Genomic DNA, 22,695 nt, shown 5'->3' on the forward strand with positions numbered 1-22,695 from the left:
ATTAGTTTTCCCGTTGAAACCCCGGGTATTCATTATCTTCCAGATACCGATTCAATCATACGAGCCAGGACCCAGAGGCCAGCGGTTCGTTCTTCCGAATAAGGTAATTGTGAATCCCCATGTAATCTCGTTCATTCACAGACCTTGTCCCTTAGGACCCAAGGTATTCTAGCATAACCTTGAACCTTGCTTCCTTTCAGAAATAAACTTCGTCTGAAGAAGCCATTTAACCCACATTAAGGAGACAGAAGGGCTTGAACTTAGACAGCGCTTCGCAAGCCAATAGGTGAGCGTCATCTGTGCGCTAGTTTATCCAACTACACGGATAATTTGTAATAGTTTTCCCGCTGAAACCCTGGTTATTTATTATCTTCTAGATACCGCCACTAGACACATTTATGGAGCCCTAAGTCGTCCCATCTACACGATATACCGTTGGAGTGAACCTTATCCTGAGACATATGCCGGATACTCACCCACTCCATAGACTTAGACCATTCTGAGAATCAATTTCTCTTTTCGAGGTGAGTCATCTACCACCCTCAATCCATGTTTCATATTTCCAGTGTCAACACACACCTGATTAAGTCCCCCCTTTTTACTCATAGGCCGTCTCGCTTATTTTCAAGTCCTGATGAAGACCCGCACTGACCTTTCAAGAGTGCAGTACTAGGGTCGAAACGTCGACTATTCCGTGGACCTTCGCATAGAATCTGCGCCAAAGAAAGAACTCTTCCATTGCGCAGCTTGAACTTTTGCACTTCCCTGGCCACTTTCGAATAATTTCGATTTTAAACTACTGTACATATCACACACACTGTCACCGAGCACTTATTATTCACCTTGTTACTCGTGTCACCACATTATTGCCTGACGGCCTTTCGGGTAATATTAATGTATACATATATGAATGACGTAATTCATATATAAAGAATTTACTTTGAATTTGAACTGTCCTGTGTGTTGTTTTCAGTTTAATGATAATTGTTTTATAGTGTTCGAACAATGTGTGACTAGGCCTAATGCGAAAAGCAATTCTTTCACCCGACAGAACCACTGTTACCTTGTCAAGTGTGTGACCAGCAGAGTGAGTAGGTCCCGAGACTATTTGAAGAAGGCCATAACATGCTAGATTATCAAGTAGCCTACTAGTGTCTGAGTTGTTATTAAGTCCCAACTGATAGTTAAAATCACCCAGGATAATGAGCAAATTGGAATCTGTACATGATTCAAGTAGCGTCTGTAGGGCTTGAGTAAAGGGGGCTCTGGGCCCGGGCGGCCGATACAGAAGTATACCATGAAGGGTGAAAATGTTGTTAATTTTCAGCACAAAGCGCATCGCCTCCGCAGGTAGATGTGAAATAGACTCTACGTGCACCTTTAGGTGGTCGCGAAAAATTATCGCTATTCCCCCTCCTATGCTTCCTACCCTATCTTGGCTGGCCACAGAGTAGCCTGCTGGGAGCGCAATATACCAATCAAGGTCCGAGGACTGATTCATCCACGTCTCGGAACACTACATCTGGACAATGTATGTAAAATGGGGTATACATGACAGGACTATCCTAAAGGACAGGAAAGTAAAGTCTCCATCCCTCATGATCTCAGCCACTGCTCTAGGGCTGAGGCTCTTTCCTTCTCAGTCTGAGCTGGGCTTGGTTTTTTCGGTGCACCCCGTTTGGGCTTCCTCCTGGATCGTTTCCTGCGTCCCAAAGCGCAGAGCCTATCTTCAAGGGTGGTCCTCCAGATTTATATGCTTCAAGTCATCCCCATGCTAGTTTGGGATCGTCATAGAAGTCCGTTTTCTCCTCTAATACTATGCGAAGTCGAGCAGGGAACATTAAGGAGTACCCTTCTTCCTGCATGGCCTTCGCCACTTAAAGAAAATAGTTACGTCTCCGTTGTACTTCGAGTGTGTGGTCTGGTATAGTGAGACCTTGCTGTTGTCTACTATGAATGGACCATTGGACCTAGCTTTTTGTAACAAAACATCTTTGTCCCTGTAGTGCAGTAGCTTGGCCACAACCAGACGCAGAGGGTGCCGGTAGGGGGGCCGGAATGCGGTGAGCTGGCTCAAGGGTGAAGAACATCGATAGGCCTTCTGTTGTGTCCACTGTCCTGAGGCAGGGCTCTAGGAATGCCATCATGTCTTTACCCTTCACTCCCTCTGGGAGACCCACCACTCGGACGTAATTCCTTCCATTACACCCTTCCGTGTCTTCAGTCCTATGTTACAGTGTGTGGACCCTGTTAGTGAGCTCTGAAACTTTAAGCAATAGTGTGTGCTGTACAGGAGGGAGGTCAGCGATCAAAAAGTCTGCCACCTTCCTTCGCTCTGCTAGCTTATGGTGTTCAGCTCAGAGGAGCTCCAATCCAACCGACAGTGCTAATATCCTGATGTAAAATTGTTTTAGTGTCTGCGATAGCTTCCAAAATTGTAGTTAATGGTCTCTTGTTTCTGTTCTGGGGGGGGGGGTGGTCATCCTCCTAGTCTGAAAGGTACTCCTGTAAGTTTAGTTCTGGTCATACCCATCTCAGCCTGCCAAGGGGGGGTCTAATAATCATGAATCCTGAGCGTGCCCTCTACCCCCACTCTCACAAACAGTGTTACATCTGGGGGGGGAGCTCCCAAGATCAGGATCCGGGACCAACAAGCTTCACCTATTCCAGCTTGTTGTTTTAAGGCTGCCAGCCCTCAACAGGGCAAGGTCCGAACTGTTCTTAGTAGGCACTAATTGTGGAGGCCCGGGTCCACCACGTCCGTCCCGGACTGGCAAGTATAAGGGACAGAGGAACAGGGCAGGAACAGATGTTATGGACCGGCCTTCTAGAGGCTGTATAAGGCCTCTGTCCAATCATGGACAGTCGCGGCATTTCTCAGCATAACACTCCAGGCGGGGGAGGGGAGATTCGCCCACAAAGGAGGAAGGGAGATGGGGCCATAACCAGGCGGCACCTCCAACGGCCAGGCTCCCACCTGGCTAGGAAGTGGGTGTGCCTCCAATACAATGAGGGACTGACAGTATCCCTCCTTTGCCAAAAGCGTTGGCGCGGGTCTATGCAGGCTGTATTGTGTTTCCTTCAGCAGATTCCACCAGGACCCGCTGCCCAGCACAGGATTCAGGTCAGATTTTCAAGTCCGAGGAGAAGGGGGTGGGGAGGTAAAGCACAGCAGGGGATAAGACAAGTATGATCCCATTGTGCCCTGCGTTGTTCACCAGGTCTCGACCAGGCCCGAGTGTCTGCCGCGTTAGGGGCTTACCCTCCCCACCGCTCAGGCCGCAACGTGTCTCTGCTTCTCATCTGGCTAAACGTTGATGCACAAACTTCCTCCTAGCAAGGACGTGCCTGTAATCTCAGGGCCCACAAGACTTCCCGGGACCGTTCTGCGGTCCACGCTCTCCACCCTCTGCCACTCCTGCAGCGTCTGAATGTTCCGGCCGCTATCAGGCCCCCTATTGCAGGAACGCCGTCTCTGTCCCAGGGCTGCCAACCGTGACCAGCGTTGTGTCCATCGCTGGGCTGCGAACTAAGCCCGCGGATCAGCCTTGTCATGAGGTCGTCTCCTTCCGCTGCCCAGGTAGCAAAGCCCGGCTCCTGAGCAGGCCAAGTGCCATCCCTCAGTCGTTCACGCCAGTGAGAGCGGACCAACGCCTATCGTCTCAGACCTCACAGGACCCTCCGGAGCTGCGCAGCTCACAGCGACCCCTGGTCCTCATTCACTGCCGCTCCTGCAGCCGTCAGGGCATATCAGCCGCCGTCGGAGCGCTGCCTCCACCCCACGGCAGCCAACAATGCGGGCAACGCCGACAACCTCCTGTATCCACCCAATGGTGTGTTTCGCAGGCTGTCAAGACAGCCCAGACTTCATAGGCTGAAGGATCAGAGTCACCATCTTGCAGGCCTGCCGCATGAATCGGTAATTACGGGCAGTTTGATCTCCACTCATCACCGGGAAGCGCCACAAACTCCCCACGTTTCTCCTGTATCTAGGGAAGCGTTCCACAGCTGGTGGCGAGCCAGGTCGATGCTAAAAATTGCCGCACTAGAGTCGGGCTGGCGCAGAGCAACTAGCTCACACATCCACCATTGTTGGCTTCCAGGCCACGCCCCACACCCAAACTAGTTTTACACCATCTGTAAGCCTTCTTAATCAGCCGTGGTCCTCCATCATCCAGCAGAAGTTACCCCTCATTCCTAATCGGAGGTTAGTATGTTTTCGACCAATCCAGGGCAATACCTGCATGAGAACTTTCCTCCGTTTCAAAGGATCTCAGACTTTTGAGATCTGATCCCGATGACATTGCCAATTCTAGTTCTAAATTTTCTATGCCTGTTGTGCTTCATGGTGGAAACATTTTTAAAGGAATAAAAGGCACACATTCGTTAGCGATTCGTACAGATTTGGGACAACACCTATTGTGTGCATGTATGACATTAATTTAATCGATTATGCAAAGATTCAGTCAAAAGGAAGATCAGCAATTCAAATAAACCAAATACATCACAATGTCAACATATTTAATTACATATCGGTGTAAGAAACGTGATAAGTGCAAGATATTTGGGATAAGTGCAGGACGTTGTGAGGGAGGAAGGTTGTGTATAGTAGGAACATCCACAGTTTGTTTAAGAGCCTAACCTGCCACTTGAATGGCAACAAAACTTAAATATAACAACACAAAAATTCGAAAGCAGTTGTACAATCACTGACAATCTCCTGTGTTGATCGAAGACAGAAATAAGTCGACGTTTCGACCCCTATTAGAACCAGCAAATTGGTTTGCTTGGAGTCGGGGTCTTCATCAGGACCAAGGGAAGGGAGTGGGCTTACACCTAAGGTCAAGGATCAAAAAATGTAATGTAGTAAGGTGTGTCTGAAATAAACAATTTGTTTAGGAAAGCGAAAATAATTAAAAATTACCAGCGTCAGCAGGATAAATCAGGCTGGAAAAATGGAGGGAGGGCCAAGGAGTGCTCCTGGAGAAAAGAAAAGGGGAAGAGACGAGGAATACTACAGAAATAGGAATTAAAATCACAGTACGTAACCATGGAACCGAGGTGAAAAAATACTCACCAAAGGGTGTAGTATTCAGACACTCGGTAAGTGAGTCTGAAGACGGCTGAATAAATCAGCGTGAACAGAGATCCACTAATGACCAAAGCTGAAAAATAAAGAGAATAAATCTCTATCACTCGGATCAAAATTTAAAACATGTCCAAGAGCGGCGCATGTTTAACTCAATGGGATTACGTTAATCATTAATGGCAACATGCGGGAAAGCGGACTAATCCAGTTACAGGGAGTATTAATTAAAATCAAACGGAAAAGAAAATACAGACGAAACCCCGGAAAAACGGTCTCAAGCGGTCCTCATTCACTGCCGCTCCTGCAGCCGTCAGGGCATATCAGCCGCCGTCGGAGCGCTGCCTCCACCCCACGGCAGCCAACAATGCGGGCAACGCCGACAACCTCCTGTATCCACCCAATGGTGTGTTTCGCAGGCTGTCAAGACAGCCCAGACTTCATAGGCTGAAGGATCAGAGTCACCATCTTGCAGGCCTGCCGCATGAATCGGTAATTACGGGCAGTTTGATCTCCACTCATCACCGGGAAGCGCCACAAACTCCCCACGTTTCTCCTGTATCTAGGGAAGCGTTCCACAGCTGGTGGCGAGCCAGGTCGATGCTAAAAATTGCCGCACTAGAGTCGGGCTGGCGCAGAGCAACTAGCTCACACGTCCACCATTGTTGGCTTCCAGGCCACGCCCCACACCCAAACTAGTTTTACACCATCTGTAAGCCTTCTTAATCAGCCGTGGTCCTCCATCATCCAGCAGAAGTTACCCCTCACTCCTAATCGGAGGTTAGTATGTTTTCGACCAATCCAGGGCAATACCTGCATGAGAACTTTCCTCCGTTTCAAAGGATCTCAGACTTTTGAGATCTGATCCCGATGACATTACCAATTCTAGTTCTAAATTTTCTATGCCTGTTGTGCTTCATGGCCTTGTGCATCCTTCTGGTGCCAAACACTCGGTGGAAGATGAGGCTTTTCCAGTGTTGTCTCAGACAGCAATGGCTTCAGTATCAGGGAAGCCTTGTTACTCACCTCCAATCAGCCCTTGTAGACCTTGATTCATGGATTTATCCCTCCAGGCTCTTAGTGGGTTGCCCCTTCTGTCCTCCTCGGTCGTAGGACAGTGGGATGGGGGCACTCATTGAGGGAGATGACCGTGCAAGTCCTTTGGTTCTGGTCAAAATGACGAATGCGCATCAGTATACTGGAAGTGATCATTAACCTAGCTCTGAATTGGTTCTTCCCTCCATCTCGAGCCATGTTGTGCAGGTTCTTTGAGACATTAGTACTATTGTATCCTACCTCAACAGAAAGGGCAGAATGGGTTCCTGTATCTCGGTATTGGACACCTTGCGGCCATGGCGTCTCAAACCTCATCTAGTGAGCACGCTCAATATAAAGGCAGATGCTTTAAGTCGCTTGCCTCTGGATGATGACCAATGGGAGCTCTACCTCGATGGAACTGGAACTTTCTTATAGCAATCTCTTTACCTTGGGTCTAAACAGGAAATTACATCTGTTCTTGCTTCCCATCAGTGTGTCCCAGGGACTCTTTTTAACTGAGCTAGTATCATGGCCTATGTTAATTGTTCACTCTGGTTTAAGTGATCTGCAGGTGTATAGGAAGGTAGACAGTTGATTCTTATCACCCCGGACTGAGTAAAGAGGATTTTGTATGCCGATGTGTTGTAACTTGAAATTTTCTCCTTTCTGATGAATACTTTTAACAGCAGATTCCTTACCTTAATCATATCCCCAGGCGCCAGAATGAATACGTAGAATTATTTCAGCAAAGCTCCCGTGTGCCAATAGGTGGTAGTCTGTGGTTCCACAGACAGTGGTGGCAGAAGAGCAGCATTCAGAGATTGCGAGCTGATACTACAAATTTAAGAAACAGTGAGCTTATATAATAGATGGACATAAGGTCATGTTATTTCTAGACTACACTGCGACTGTGGACAACAAAAACAGTAGGTACTGAAAGTAAAAAGACAATTTAGACATCTCCTCTCTCACTGGCCAAACTGATGGTGGTGTTGGAAGGAAAGACCAGATTATTTTTCTAATGATCCACAAGCCTGGGACAGGATGTAAATGTATACAGCCTGGGATGATAGCCATCACCCCTCCAATCGGCACTAAATGCAACAGCTGATAAGCCCTTGAAAGAGGAAGGTGACTGCAGTAGACCAAAGCAGAAAAATTGGGACCCCCTTAAGTAATAAATTAAGGTCAGTAGACCAACAAGATGGCAGGCACAAAGACGGGATAGGTTGTGGCTGAATTTTGTGCTAAGACCACCTCAAAAGGCACAATAAAATCATCTAACGATGACAAACTGTCCAAATTGGACAAACCAGGCCACGGCGATCAAGTAACGATTGTCCCTAATGATTCGAGATAACCAGAGGACCTGCTCTAACTCATGGCTGGCAAGAAAGGGGCTACCGACAGCCATGATCATCACTGGAATGCTGGTCAATAGCTAACTCTAACTACAGCTTATTTTCGTGGGACAAGACTGAAGTTTGGGTGCAGCTGGTGGAGACTGAATACAAAGATTTAGTAGGGCGTCCACCCTCACAGCAGATTGACTTTAGACAGTAGCTGTTATTTGGAACTGGATATGATACTGTAAGCTATCATCATTGGGGAGATTAGGTGATCAACTTTTGAGAGGGTCTCTGATGGGTGGGCAAGCAATGATGACCACAACATACTGGGGAAAGGCAGCACAGAGTGTACATATCGCACTATGCTTCTCAAATGCATTCACTGCTGCTGGGGAATTGACCCGGACAACCATGATATCGACTATGTGAAGATGGGTACTCTGAGGTTTAAATACCTCACAAGGAATGTCAGAGGGATGAATAGCACTACTAAAAGTTACAAGGTCCTCTATTGAGAGTAGAGACACACAAGTTGGAAGAGACACACCACACACAGAAATAACTGATTGAGCTTCAGAAGGGGTCATTGTTCTATATGAGCAAATCTGTCTATCCCATGCCCTTTTAGATGTGGAACTGCAGTGGTGTTCTTTCAAGTCGCCAACGCCACAAAAGACAAGGACACACAGTTTGGCATACTGAGGTGGTAGTAGCAATGGTAAACTTATATGATCCAAACTGTGAGCAGGTGACATTCCTGAATCAGATCTTGAGACGATTAGCAGAGCTGACATACCACCTTATGATAAGAGGTAACTTTAACTGTGTGGTAGATCTAGAAGACAGACCACACTTGCCACTACCCTCGTCAACGACGAGGACTGCTCGACCCAATGAGGGCAGACTGATTCTGGGAGGACACTTCACCCAACCAATGTGGGCTATTCCTTTCACTCCATTATGCATGATCTACAATTCGGGCTCAATAAACGTGTCTGCACAGCTCAGTTACATGCAATGAGAGTTTAGGCTAAATATCCGTGTAGGATAACCTCTGATCGCAAACCCCTCTTGTTGTCAATGTGATGGGATAGGCCAAAGACAGCAATTCCCACTTGGAGTCCACAGGTTCCTGCACTGAAGGCCAAGTGTTTAGAAACACAAGACAACATCCAGAATTATTTTGAGACAACAGGTGCACTGCTTCTTCTTTTCTAATTGAACATGAGGCCTTTAATGTGGTCACATGCTGATACTGTATTAAGGCAATAGCGGGGGCGGGGTCAAATGAGCAAGAAAGCAAGTTCAATGACAATGAGGAGAAAAAGACCTTCAAAACTGTGTTAATAAAAGAAAGATTACAGAGGATACCTGGCCAAGGCACATAAGACTTATTGGGATGGTTATCAAACAACAGTAACCCCTATCCTCAATCTCCAGATGAATGATGGGGACATGGTGCAGTCACAGAAAGGGATAAATGGAGTGTTTTCAGACTACTATTCCGAATTATATTCAGTGCATGGTACAGCAGGCCAACAATTGCATGATTACATAAAAACATTAGGGCTGGTGACACTGACTCCTGGTGTAGGGGAGATATTGGGGCAGCGATATTAGAGGTGGAAATATAAGATGTAAAGGGGGTGGCTAGAAGAAAGAGAATTTTCTGACTCATATCGATTGGCTGGCCCCAGTGCTTGCTTAAGAATTCAACACAATAAAGAATAGGCGGCAACCCGGTATTCCTGAGAACCGTGGTGTACTCTTACTAATGTAAGACAACAGTTCTCTCAGATTCAATGAAAGCCAGCTTTATTTTTCATTTTGGAACAGCCATAAAAGGCTATTGATAAGTAAATCACTGGTGTGTTACCGAGTTAGGGAACATGTCAAGTGTGGACATCTGGACACCCATACAATTAGTCTGGGTAACGAATAGGCATGTATCATAGACAGCAGTATTGACAGCAAGTAAAGTCGACAATACATCGACCAAGTGGGCGTTGCTCTCCCAGCGACAAGTGGGGTCACCCGACGTTTGTCTGGCTAAGTGTGAAGACAGTCTCCCCCTCACACAACTTTAATTGTGGGAAATAACATAGTGTTCCACATCACCAGGTTATACTACGGACTCCCTCTCCTGCTGCGAATCCCCATACAAAGCAAACTCTCCGCTCGCGCACTCTCGGGCACTCTCCGCCTCACACACTGTTCAAATCAGCCTGAAAGGGTCCCCGAGCATCTTTTGGGAGGCTAACTGTCGTAAGAGCTCGCGATAAACATCCGACTGCTTGATACGATATGCCATGTCACGATGCCATTCTGTCCAAGGTCGGGAGAGCCCCACAAGCCCAACGCAGCGCTATCCTGCGCCTCGAAAGCAGCAAGCCAATAGCCAACAAGCCCCTAGAAGGCCCGGACCGTCTGTGTTGTATCCCAGCTGTGACATCAATGGGCCAGCTCTAGATGTTCACCAATAATATCCCCTAGGTCAGTCTACACTACCTGCCAAAAATTCAGTATCCCCTGGCAGTGCCACGTAACATGCGCAAACCCTGCCTCTTCCGCACCACAACAATGACAGCGAGAATTATCAACATAATTCCACTACACACAACCTACATCCACTCCAAGAAACATTAATAAAACACTTTTACATTTACAACCCCAATAGCTCTAACTCTCGCAAATGTGAAACCTATTACATTGCAAATGCTTCTTTGACTAGTAGGCGCGTTTGCAGAGAGGTGGAGAAAGAGGGCTGGGCCTCCGACCACTGCTCAGGAATTCCACTGCATAGGACTTACAGGAGGTACAAGAAGGGCTTCTTGGCCCCCAAAGTCCCTCAGGAGAAAAGTGGACTTCATCACCCAACCTGTAGTGTGCCAGGAAGTGCTTTTGCAGAGTGGTGGAGAAAGGGGGGCATGGCCTCCGAAGACCTCTTAGCAATCCCACTGTGTGGGTTTACTGGAGGTAACAGGAGGGGTAGTTGGCCTCCAAGGACAACCTTGGGGGTCAACTACCCCGCCTATTACCTTCAGTAAGTCCCACACAGCAGCACTGGTAAGTTCTCATTGTGGGCCACGCCCCCTTCGCCCACCAGTCTGCAAATGCGCTCCCTGGCACGCTCTCGATGGGGATCGAAGTCCCCTTAGCTGCTGGGGGTGGTTAGGGGCTGACTAGCCTACCTGTTACCTCCAGTAACCCTCACACAGTGGGATTGCTGAGAGGTGGACACAGGCCACACCCCCTTTGTCCACCACTCTGCGAACATGCCTGCTGTCACACTCTTGGTTGGGGTATAAAGTCCCCTTGCCTCCTGAGGGTCCCTGGGTGCCAACTAGCCCTCCTGTTACTTCCAATATGCCCCACACACACAGCTGGATTGCTGAGAGTGGTCCAAGGCCATGCCCCCTTTTTACACCACTCTGCAAACGTGCCGCCTGTCGCACTGCTGCTCGGGGGATGAAGTCCACTTCAGTCCTCAGAACACAAGAGGACCTCATCGCCCCACCAGCAGTGCGGCAAGAGGCACGTTTGCAGAGTGGTGTAAAAAGGGCATGGCCTCGGACCCCCTCTCAGCAATCCCACTGTGTGGGGCTTACTGGAGGTACCTGGTGGGCTAGTTGGCCCCTAAGGACACTTAGCATTCAAGGGGACTTAATCCCCCAATCCAGCCAGGACTCGCGTTTGCATAGTGGTGCAGGGAGGGGGCGGGGCCTCCGGCGAGATGCTGGCTTTTTTTTTATTATTAAAAGAGGGGCTGTGTGGCCCCCTTCTCTTATTATTTTGTGGGCCCCTGGGGACCCCATCCCCCAGGGCTTGATCCATTTAAAACAAAAAGGAAACAGGAAGGGGGCCATGTAGCCCCCCTCCCAGGGCCTTTTTTGGCTCTGGGAACCCCATCCCCCGGGGCTGTGTCTCATGTTTTAATTTTTGGAAAAAGTTTTATTACGGGAGAGGGGGCCGCGTGGCCCACCCTTCCCTGGGCCACTTTTAGCCCAGGGGACCCCATCCCCTAAGGCCTGCCCTGCTTTTTAAATTAGTTTTGGAGGGGGCTGCATGGCCCCCCTCCTGTGGCCAATTTTGGCCCTGGGGACCCCATCGCCCGGCCTTATTATTTTAAAAATAAACATAAATAATTAAAACAGGCCATTTCTAGCCCTGAGGACCCAATCCCCCGGGGCTGGCCCTCACATTGGGGACCGTGGGGGGAGCCCCAATGCACTTGCAGACCCTGCTGGCTCCTCGCCTTCTGCGGGAGCCGGCATTGCTTTTGGTCCAGGGGAGCTGCTGACATGCAGCTCCCCTTGTCCAAAAGCAATACCATGAAGCGAAGCAGAGTTTCCAATGACAGGGCGGGAGTCATGCTCTCGCCCTGCCATTACAAACTGCAATGTCCCGGGGGTGGGCACCCCGGGACATTGCTGGAGCTGGCCCCGGGAAGTGGCGGTCCCCAGGGCCAAGGAGGGCTCCAGGACGGGGGCCACGTGGACCCCCTCCCAATATGTATATAGCCCCAGGGAGGTGGTGGACCCCGGGGCTGGGGGTCCGCAACGGACCCCTGCACTTCACTCAACTATGCCCCGGGAAGGTGGTGGACCCCGGGGCAGTGTTTGGGGGCTCGAGCCCCCCCACACACAGTTTTTGAAGGTAGGCCTGGGGAGCTGAGAGTCCCCGGGGCTGCGGGGGGGCGCGAAGCCCTTCCACATTTAAACATTGAAGCCCTGGGGAGGAGGTGTTTCCCGGGGCTTGGGGGGGCCACGAGGCCCCCCACCCATTATTTTACAATGCCCCAGGAGGTGGTGGTCCCTGGGGCACCGTGGGGGGCAGGAGCCCCCCCACGCTTCTATTAATAAATAAGCCCCGGGAAGGTGGCGGGCCCCCGCATATATTATGCGCATTGCCCCCTGGACCTGGCCCACCCGGGGGCTCATGAAAAAGAAGCACCGGAGCCCGCGCGCCATTTTTTTTATTTTCTCTGTGGGATTCGCACACACAGCGAGAATCCTGCAGTTTAATAAAAATATATATGCTTTTGGGGCCCTGGGGGTCCCTGTGTGACCCCGTAACCAGGCCTAGGGGGTCAGGGTGTTTCTTCCCTGCCCCCTTTTCTTTTTTTTTATCATTACTTACACCAAGACCTACCTTTTTGTCAAATTTGGTGAAATTCCGTTGAGCAGTTCGGGCTGTAGCTTTGCCTAAAGTTTCCTTATCCGCCCCCGCTTGACGAATCACCCCGAAACTTTCAAGATAGGAGCTAACCTAAGCGAACCATTAGTTTTGAAAATTTCGCGAAGATTCGTCAAACAGTGCCAAAGATCTTGGCAAAGGAAAAAACACTTTTTGAATAAGAACGAGGTCCTAACTAGAACTACCTACTGGCAACCGCCAGTAGTGTGTTGTGTGTGATTTTTTTTTTTTGGGATTTTTTTTTTCTCTCTCACAGGAGCCTTGATGAACAAACGGTTTTGTCAATGCTTTGACAAAGCCAATTTGTGCCCATGCTATGCAGCATTATCTTTTGACACCTTTTTGCCCATGCAATGCAACATTGGCAAAATGCTATTTTCCCATGCTGTATAGGATCATCTAAAAAAGATAAAGGAAAAAATAGGCGTGATGAGAACACTGCTGACTGTTGTTTCACCCAGGAGACACATGCATGGGCATGCCTACAGAATTATGTTGGTGCAATTTTTCCATGCATCGTATGACCCTTGTATAGTGTATACTGTGAACAGAGTTGTCTCTTAGAGTGTGGGTGAGTTCAGGTATTAGGTGAGTGTTTATGATGGAGCATGATTGAGAGTTAAGGCTGAATGCTGTGTGAGTTTCGCACAGAGCCTCTTGATAGGGTATAATGATGTGTAAGATATGCAGAGGGAGAATTTCAAAAAGACGCGGGGAGAGAAAGGGAGCAAGTGCCTAATAAGCTAAGAGACTGTAGGGCAATGTTGTGTGAAGGGGCGAACGGAAGTCATTGAGGCACTCCGAAGATTATTACCCCTTCCACAGACCTCAGTAATGTTTAGTATACATTCGCATATTTTCAGCATTGAAAGATTTTCATTTATAATTGTTCACAACAAAATAATGATTACTCTCATCTGATACTATTAACAAGCACTGGCAATGGCAATAGGTTTGGCCAGCTTTAGAGGTATGATCATTGTTGTGTTATACGTGTATGGATAGAACAATTTATTAACACAAAGGAGGTTCCGGCAGGTAAAATGAGTGCAGCACATCCTCAGAAATTACAGTCCACAAACAAGTATGTCTCTTGTCAAACAGAGTAGCAAGTACTTATGTGATAAGAACATATGGTCCTCACCGATTTAGTCGGTACCACGCTTCTTCATCGGGCCCCTCCTAGCACTGGTCAACATGATCTGGGTGCATGCTCCTACTCACAGAGTTGGGGAACTTCAGGGGATTCTTGTGTTTTTTTAATTAGATCAATAGAATTTATGATGGATGACCTGAGCTTTCTTAAGGAGGACCCAATAGCAGAGGGGAGTGAGTGAAACAATTATAAATAATGGTAAAAACTACCTATTGGTGGACTATTGATGTTTTTACTGGGTCTGCAAGGGTAGATTAAAAGAAAAGTGGGGGATAATTCAACTCACTTGGCAAGAGTCAACATGTTTCTGCCCTTATTGCACCCTCAAAGGAGGTGTTGGGACATTCATCGGGAAGTAGTCACCCTCTCTAATTCATTAATGAAGTAAATCAAGTTAAGAATTGTTACAACTTGCTAGTTTCAGAATTCCTCTTAGTAGGTCATATCAGGGATATGTCAAGTCTGATCCAAATTGAGTGGTTCTTATAATCTTATCTCTGTGGTGGGAGTAAAACAACGAGATCAGTTCTGATTCTCATGTCCAGCCAAGCATCAGCCCATCAACCGAAGGATAGAAAACTAACAGAGAGGCACCCAAATACTTGTCATTGCTTGATTTACTCACTACAAAGTGACACATATTTGATAGTAGAATGTCACTCATGCACACACTGAAAGCATAGAAATGTGACACATAAGTAATCTAAAAACAAAATCTGCAGCTATGTTAGACTAGAACATGCTTTATGGTTGGTGGCCTGACCATGTCATCCGGACTACTAACCTCAGTGTTATGTCATTCTTCTAGGGATTTTCTGTTTAATAGATTATATATTTTGTTTTGCTGCTAGATATTTCATTAAAGAAGTTCATTGATAATTAAGCCTCCAACCTTGTAAAAGAATCCATTTTTTTCTTTGCATGCATGCTATGATATGCAGTCCTGTTTAACCCATTATAGAAGCAAGACTACAAGTATCAGAATGCTAAGAAGATACGTGGAATGGCTATGCTACTCCTGCCTGGATGTGAGAAATTGGAGAGGTCTGAAAACTCTGTTAGTTATGCAGAGATTTATTTCAGTTTCCGATTTAATTAGTCCAATCCTGGTTGTACTGCGGTTTTGCTTTTCTCATTAAACATGCAGTTCTATGGGTACTCCAGAAGCTGCCCTTTGCCAGGGTATTAACTATGTGGGCCCTATAACCCTTTAGACATATAACTGAGGTAATTGGCCAGATGGCAAAAGGGAGTTTACGATGCAGTAGGGAACCCTTACCCCAGGGAGACATTAGTGTTGTTTCAAGAAGCCAAGGGGACATTTGGAGTAGGTCCTGTACATTTCCTGCAGTACGGCACATTAACAGGAATGGCGAGAGAAATTTGGACCGCGTTCCCAGCTACACCAACACCCACGAGGAAATTGGACGACTCTGCACAACATCACACACATATATAGGGCACTAAAGTATGACAGCCCTATAAGGGTGGCTAAAGGAAAAGCTGCATGGGAAGTGGATACTGGGGACCAGCTTACTGATGCAGGTATGAGAGGCAGGTATGAGAGGTATCAGGCAATGCATGATTCAAGTTGATACAATTCAATTTCCTTCACTGCACCTATCTGAAACAGGGGTCCTCAGCAAAATGTATCCTGAAGGAATGCCTCCTGCCCCAGATGCTGTGCAGACAGGGCCTCCTTCCTCCACTTAGCATAGCAGGAGCTTCCTGCTTCTACAGTACTTGGAAACAGTATTTTCCATACTGGAAGCAGTTACGGGGATATAATTGGAGTTTGGTCCCATACAGAGTCTACGCAGAGTGCTCCCTAAAAGGAAAGATGCACCGAAAATTTCTGAGATTGACGCTGGTGTTAGCATGTAGATGTGTGGACATGGAGTGGATGAGTACCAAAGATCACAAGTTCTTTTGGTATGGGGTTGTAATAGAATAGGCAATAGCTGAGGAAAGGTACAAAAAAATCAGTAGTGGTTCTTTAACACAGGTTTGTAGAGGGTGATGAAAGGGAATATTCCTGAGGGAGTGATCCTTGACAAGTAACTGAACACCGCAACTCAGCTGTAGGGAGTCACTACCCTCACTCCCCACATGTCCCGGTAACTGCCATTTATTAGAACATTGGAACGTTGGGAGCTCCATTGAAAACAATGGAGTGCTCCGGGCTTATAATGGCTGGTATAAGCCTGGAGCACCAACATTCCAATGTGTCTTTGTTCACAGCTCTGGCTGTGAACAAAGACTTCAGGGAGCCTGAGGGGATTTCAATCCCCTCGCGCTCTCTGAAGGCTTTGTTTTGTTAGAACATTCTGCCCTCTAGTGGCAGAATGTTCTAATAGCCTTATAGCCCTTCGTAGCAGGGCTATACCGGCTTTTAAAGTCCCTCTGCTTTGTTATAGTCCCTCGCCTTCGGCTCGGGCGTTTAACGCTGCAGCCGGCCTTTAACAGCCGGTATAGCCCACTATGGCGGGCTATAGGGCTATAATCCTGCAGCACACCTCAATTGACCCAACTCCAGTGCGTCCCACTCCGATCCACGCCAATTCGCCCCACTCAATCCAATCCACCCCAGACCAATCCAATCCTCTCAACCCACCCCACTTTAATCTGCCCACTCCAATCTGCCTCATTTGAGTCCGAAACAATCTGCCACACTCCAATCCAAAACAATCTGCCCCACTCCAGTCCACAACAATCTGCCCCACTCCAGTCCACAACAGTCTGCCCCACTCCAGTCCACAACAGTCTGCCCCACTCCAGTCCACAACAGTCTGCCCCACTCCAATCCAAAGCAAAATGCCTCACTCCAATCCAAAACAATCCACCACACTCCAGTCCATCCTACTCCAATCCACCCCACTCCAATCCAATCCATCTCACCCCAATCCAATCCAATCCAATCTACCTCAATCCCATCCACCCCACCCCACACCAATCCCATCTAATCAGCCAAACCTGATCTACCCAACTCCAATTTACCCCCACCCCAATCCACCCCACTCCAATCAATCTCAATCCAATACACCCCATCGCAATCCAGTTAACCCCACCCCAATCCATCCCACTCAATACACGCCAATGCACCCCACCTCGCCCCACACCAAATCGCCTCCACTCAATCCAAACCACGCAAACCCTCCCCACTCTAATCTGCCCCACTCAATTCAAAACACTCTGCCCACTCCAACACATTCTGCCCCACTTCAATCCAAAGCAATCTGCCCCATTCCAATGCAAAACAATTTGCCTCACTCCAATCCAAAACAATCTACTCCACTCCAAAGAAAATAATCTGCCCCCCTCCAATCAAAAGCAATCCAGCACACTCCAATCCGCCACAGTCACCTCACCTCACCCCAATCCAATCCACCACACTCAATCCAATCCACTCCACATTAATCCCATCCAATTCAGCCAATTCCAATCTACCCAACCCCAATCCATCCCACCCAAGTCTACCCCAATCCAATCAAATCCAATCTACTCTACTCCACTCAACCTCACCCCATTACAAACCAATCCACCCCACTCCAATTCACTGTACCTCAATTCACCCCACTCCAATCCACCCCTGTCCAACCCACTCCACTGTATTCCAACCCACCCCACTCTACCCCAATCCACCCTACCCCAGTTCAGTCCACCCCACTCAATCCAATCCACCCAGCCCACCACACTCCAATCCACCCCAGTCCAATTCACCCCACTCCAACCCCTTCCAGTCAAATCCACCCGCTTACTCTAATTAACCATACTCCAAACCACCCTCTTCTGATCCATTCCACCTGCCCAATTCAATCCACCCCAATCAATCCACCTCACCCAATGTCAATACACCCTACTGCAATCCACCCCACTCCACCCCAATGTTATGTTATGTTTAGGGGTATTTGTTAAGCGCACGGCTACTCCAATTAGTGTCCCGGCGCTATCTTGACCCCAGAACAGAGTAGTATAGGAACAGCCAGCCAACTACCTCAATCCTCTCCAACCTACTCCACCCCACCCTACAAACTGCACTCTATGCCACTGAACTCTACTCCCCTCAACTCTACAACACTCTACTCCCCATACTCCAAGACACTCATTTCCAAAAAATCCAGTACTACCACTCTCTACTCCCCCTAGAACACTCCGTGCTACTAACTTTTAGCCATGCTGCAGAGCATCCACACTGAAGAACAACATAGCTAAAACATTGCCAAAGCCAATAGCTTTTGTATAGGCAGTGCTTAATTTGAGCTGGTACTTTCCGGTGGTCAGCACCAGCACTTAATTTGTTTCCGGTGCTGGGCACCAGCACCTAATTGTCAACACCATACTTAGAACCAGGCGCGCATCACCCATTGGACTCAAAGGGCTTCTGCCCCCCGTCGTGTGTGGCAGCCCGGGATGAGACAGCTTCCCGGGTACACACACAGCCGCACCCGAGCACTTCACAGCTCTTTAAAAGACCATTTGCATGTTAATGAGGCCTTGCTGTTGTTTCACCCCTTCTAAGAGCCCCTGCAGCTCCACTCTGCCTATTGCTTAAAGACTCAGCCCCCCCCCCGAAATCTTTTCTTAGCCCCCCCCAAAATTTGGCTCTAGTTGCGCCTCTGCTTAGAACAGTCCACCACATGGTGGCACTGCTCATCTAATTTAGATATGAGCAGAACAATGGCAGTTTAGGACTACAATATACATTAAAATTGCTAATACCTGCCTCCCCAGCCATTCCTTTAGCCTTGGGGACCTGGAATAATCTGAACGGTTGCATTTACATGCGAGAGAGATGGTTAGTAGTTGTTTTGGCAGCGATGACAAGGGCGATGGGTGGTGCAAGCTGCAGTGGCCTCCTAGTCAGAGCCCTGGCACTTCTTAGCACTGTGGATAGGTGAGACCAATTGGCTTTGCCAATGCTTGTTGTTTGTATGGCGCGGAAGGAAGGAAGGACTTGGAGGTGGTAGTACTGCTTATAAACATCATGCAAAACACACGAACTAGATGAGCAACTCGCACCTGACAGCCTGAGGGGACAGGCACTACTTTTTCTTCGGAGATGCGAGATTCGTCAGCTGTGAATTCGTCAGCCGTGAATAGTTTTTTCGTTACATTGCCTCAGTTCCAGGCTGCGGTCGGTGGCGCTTCACTTCCTCATACTGAAAGTAAAGCTCTCGGATCTCACCCTTAAATCACTCCTGAACAGCGATGGCCTCCTCCCTCAGCTCTTCTATCCCTGCGTGCTTTGTAGTGTTACTCGGACCGTCAGCGCGTTCTTCATTTGTTGTCAATGCTGAGCGCGGACGGCAACAAAGCAGAAGTATTTTAACTCCCAATAACAACACGTTTTGTTCTCGGTTATAGGCGGCTCTGAATCAAGCACCACATGATCTCGGCCAGTCAGGTGATTTCACAAGACCGGGCAACTCCGAGAACGAGAAGCATTTGAGCGAGGCTGCTGTTGTGGTGCGTCGGACTGCGACTTCCCCGCACCACCATGAGCCCGGCGCGGGTCCTATGGGCAGTGGGCTTGGCGTGCTGCATGGGTGAGTTGTGTTTTTTCCGTGCATTTCGTGAGTTTGTCTGGGCTTTGTTCGTGTGGGGATAGGTGGCTCAGGATACCTGAGGCAGGACAAAAACACAATGGAACATCATTTTCTCTAGGAGTGTGTCGCTACAAGTTAATACTGACTTTATTTAAATAATTCTACCTTCCAATATTTTGCGTGCCTGACCGCTTCCGATGAGTTTGTCTCACAGACTAGCTGCCACGAACGGGCGGGCGCCTTTGAGGAACGAACCATGCAATCGGCACCGCCGCTTTTTTTTTTTTTTTTTTACCCGTCTCTCGGTATATCTATTTTTTTGTTTATTTTTTCCTCCTCGAATATATGGACTTTCTCCACCTGGCGCCGCCCTCCTTTTTGTATTTTATCTTTTTTAACATGCCATTAAATTAAACTAGCATTGGCATAGCCAATAGGTCTCGCCTTTAGGACCTTATAAGTGATTACCCATTCAGCACATTATCAGACTAACTAATGCGTCCCAAACGTAATAAATACTGTGTCGTGAAGTTTGTCATTGCATTTATATAGTGCTTATCACCCCATATGAGGCATTAAAGTGCTTTACGCCGAGCAGCACGCTGCTTAAGATCCCAAAGATAATGGTTAGTTTAGTGTTATTGGTTACTGTTAGTTATTGGGATTAGTCTTGTGCACTCAAAGCAGACCATTTAATGCAGTTGTTTAATTGTTTTTATGGTGGACCCGGTATTTGTAAAGCGCAAACTAATCACCCCTAAGGTTCTCAAGGCGCTGGGGAGATTAAGTGAGCCATTGCCCAGAGTCATAGTGTGCAGGGCTGATCTGCCGCCGGCAATCAAACCGTGAGCCCCGTGCTCCGAAGTCAGCTGCCCTGGCCGCTGCGTAATAGTGGTTGGTTCTGATCATTAGATAAACATAAGTTGTTGGATCGTAAACAGCCCTTTGCTGGCATATAAGAACTCCTGCTGTTACAGACAGACAACCCCTGGACTAAATTAAACAAGCATTTCCAATGCAATAGGTCTCACATTTACAGGAGTTTAAGGTATTGGCATTGTAAATAACAATGCCTTTTACTTATGTTTCAAAAACCAAAACATAAATAAGAGGCATTGTCGTTTAAAATGTCAATAGCTCAAACTTGCGTAAATGCGAGACCTATTGCATTGCAAATGCTTGTTGGAAGATCTGTGCAGGTGCTTAAAGTTCACGGTGGCTAACCCGGTCCAATCCTGCTCCGTTCTGTTAAGAATGCTGTATGGGGTTACGGGGTCTCTCAAAGGGGTGTGGCCAATGTAATTAAGGGCATGGCTTAAAACTCGTAAGCTTAGTGTGCCACCCGACTTGTATTTTGCTGTTTCTCTCATTGCATCCATATATATGATACAAGTAACATCATACCTACAATAAGTCAGGACTATTGGATTTGTCAATGATTGTTAGTTTCTTAAGATAAATAAGCAGCAACTATGGCTTGTATATAATATTGAAAAAGCTCCACTTAAAGCCCTGGTGACACCACAGCAATGTTGCTGCTCCTTAGTTTCAAAAAGAGAAGGGAAATACAGAGAGAAAATGACTCTCTTTATAGGGGACTTGTAGGGGACTCCCTTCCCTTACAACGCTCACCTGGCATTACGTCATGTCGTAACTTCTCCACTAGTGACCAGTGTGAGCATGCGCACAAAGATGTGCCTGCTGTCACTGCAGTCTGGAAAAAACAGACCGCCTGTGCCAGAGACCCTTTTCGAGGCCCCCTTTAAAAATCTGCCGATGCTCAGCACCTGTGAGACCTGGCCCACCTAAAGTCCGGGTTGTAAAACTGGTTTACTCTCCAGTCGTAACTTTAGCACCATATGCATAAAGATTCCCCCGGCCTTAATATCCTGGGGGTTTACCTGGCTGCTTGTTACAAGACGATACTCGTTCTGTCTCTGTGCACAAGATGGCACTGTACCACAAGTTCTGAGTGGCGGAAACATCATATATTCTGTTTAGATACCAGAAGGTAAAGTATTATTTATGCAGAGCATTGATTACTCCGATAACCTTGTAAGTGTGATTTTGAGTTATTCACTGTTTGCCCTCTAGCCACCTGCGCGTACTTCTCCCAGATTACAGGACACCTCCTCAAAGATCATCGCCCCCTTCACTTGTCTGGCTTGGGTTCCTTGTTCTAGATTTCTAAGCCCCCTGCATCGTGTGCAATAAGATCTGCATGTGACTGTTCTGCGATACCGCACCAAGCTGTTGCAGCCTAACCAGAAAACGAATGATCCACTCATCTGCACCGCAACGCCTTTTAAATAACTCCCTCTGTCCATGCATCACGAAACAGACTGGCTAAAAATCCGTGAAAGGGGAAAACAACCTTTTTAGGTCTTGCCTGAGCCAGCGCTTTAGCGGTGCTCTGGCGAGAGTTTTAGTAAGCGGGATTTGGAAGTGCAAACTAGTGGGTTTTCAGGCCTCCAGCTACAGTGCATGTGCGCCGGGCGTGCGCACCATTTGGCAGCCTGCGTGCCTCTCTCCCCTTAGTGCGTGCGACGTGCCCTACCCCCTCCCTTATCCCACTTCCTGCTTATTGTTATTTTGTGATCATGAAAGTTAGGAATGGTCTTTTACCGAGAAGTACATCACAGAATCTACCTCAAAGACCACAGTCCTGTGTTATCTTGCATCTGAGCACATCTGTGCATGCTACATGGGATGTTTGTGGCGCCAAGAAATTACATTGTTTGGTTACGTTTTAGTAAAAGGACTGTGCTGTGCTTTTCATGAAAAGATGGGTCTTGCCATTACATAGAAACAAACAAATCAGCATTTCACCCCCAAGCATTTTTTCTAAATCATAATTCAACGGTTTGTTCTTTTTTAGTTGGCAGGGATGCGTTTGTTTTCAAGACTACCCTCTAAATTACAAATGGCAAAACTCAGAGGCGAGATCTTACAAAAAAAACAATACATGCGTTGTTCCTAGGATGTGTTGCTTGCCTTTACTGAATCTGTCGTTATCCCGCACACTCCCTTCCTCAATTTGTCGGTCTTGTTGCATGATAGCTAAAAACTGCCTACCAGAGTGGTTATTATTTAATGTACACATATATACGCACACGCAGCTGATACCTGCCTGGTTCACTCCTATTTTCGTTCCGCTGGTCGTCTCGCCCTGCTTCTCAATTCTCCCTTACTTTTCTTTGTCTTACTTTTCTCCACACAGAATTGCCCCGCGTTCGTTCGTTGTGCTGCGTCACTTTCTCATAAATGATCCCCTCTGTGTCAGAGCTGTGTGGAAATGTTATGGTCCAACTCAGGCACAGGTGA

At 47.6% G+C, this 22,695-nt stretch overlaps 1 protein-coding gene across 1 annotated transcript in view; it reads left to right on the plus strand.

The window, feature by feature from the left end:
• The first annotated feature begins 18,964 nt into the window (after positions 1-18,964).
• The window catches only part of LOC146863144 (uncharacterized), a 607,219-nt gene continuing 603,488 nt past the window's right edge, over positions 18,965-22,695 (plus strand). Inside the window, exon 1 of the mRNA XM_085642558.1 lies at positions 18,965-19,371. Coding sequence (XP_085498684.1) covers positions 19,323-19,371 — 49 coding nt within the window. The 5' untranslated portion in view covers positions 18,965-19,322. The remainder of the gene's footprint in view (positions 19,372-22,695) is intronic.

The sequence above is a fragment of the Triturus cristatus genome, chromosome 2_2 (assembly GCF_964204655.1).
Source record: "Triturus cristatus chromosome 2_2, aTriCri1.1, whole genome shotgun sequence".
NCBI classification, from domain to species: domain Eukaryota; kingdom Metazoa; phylum Chordata; class Amphibia; order Caudata; family Salamandridae; genus Triturus; species Triturus cristatus.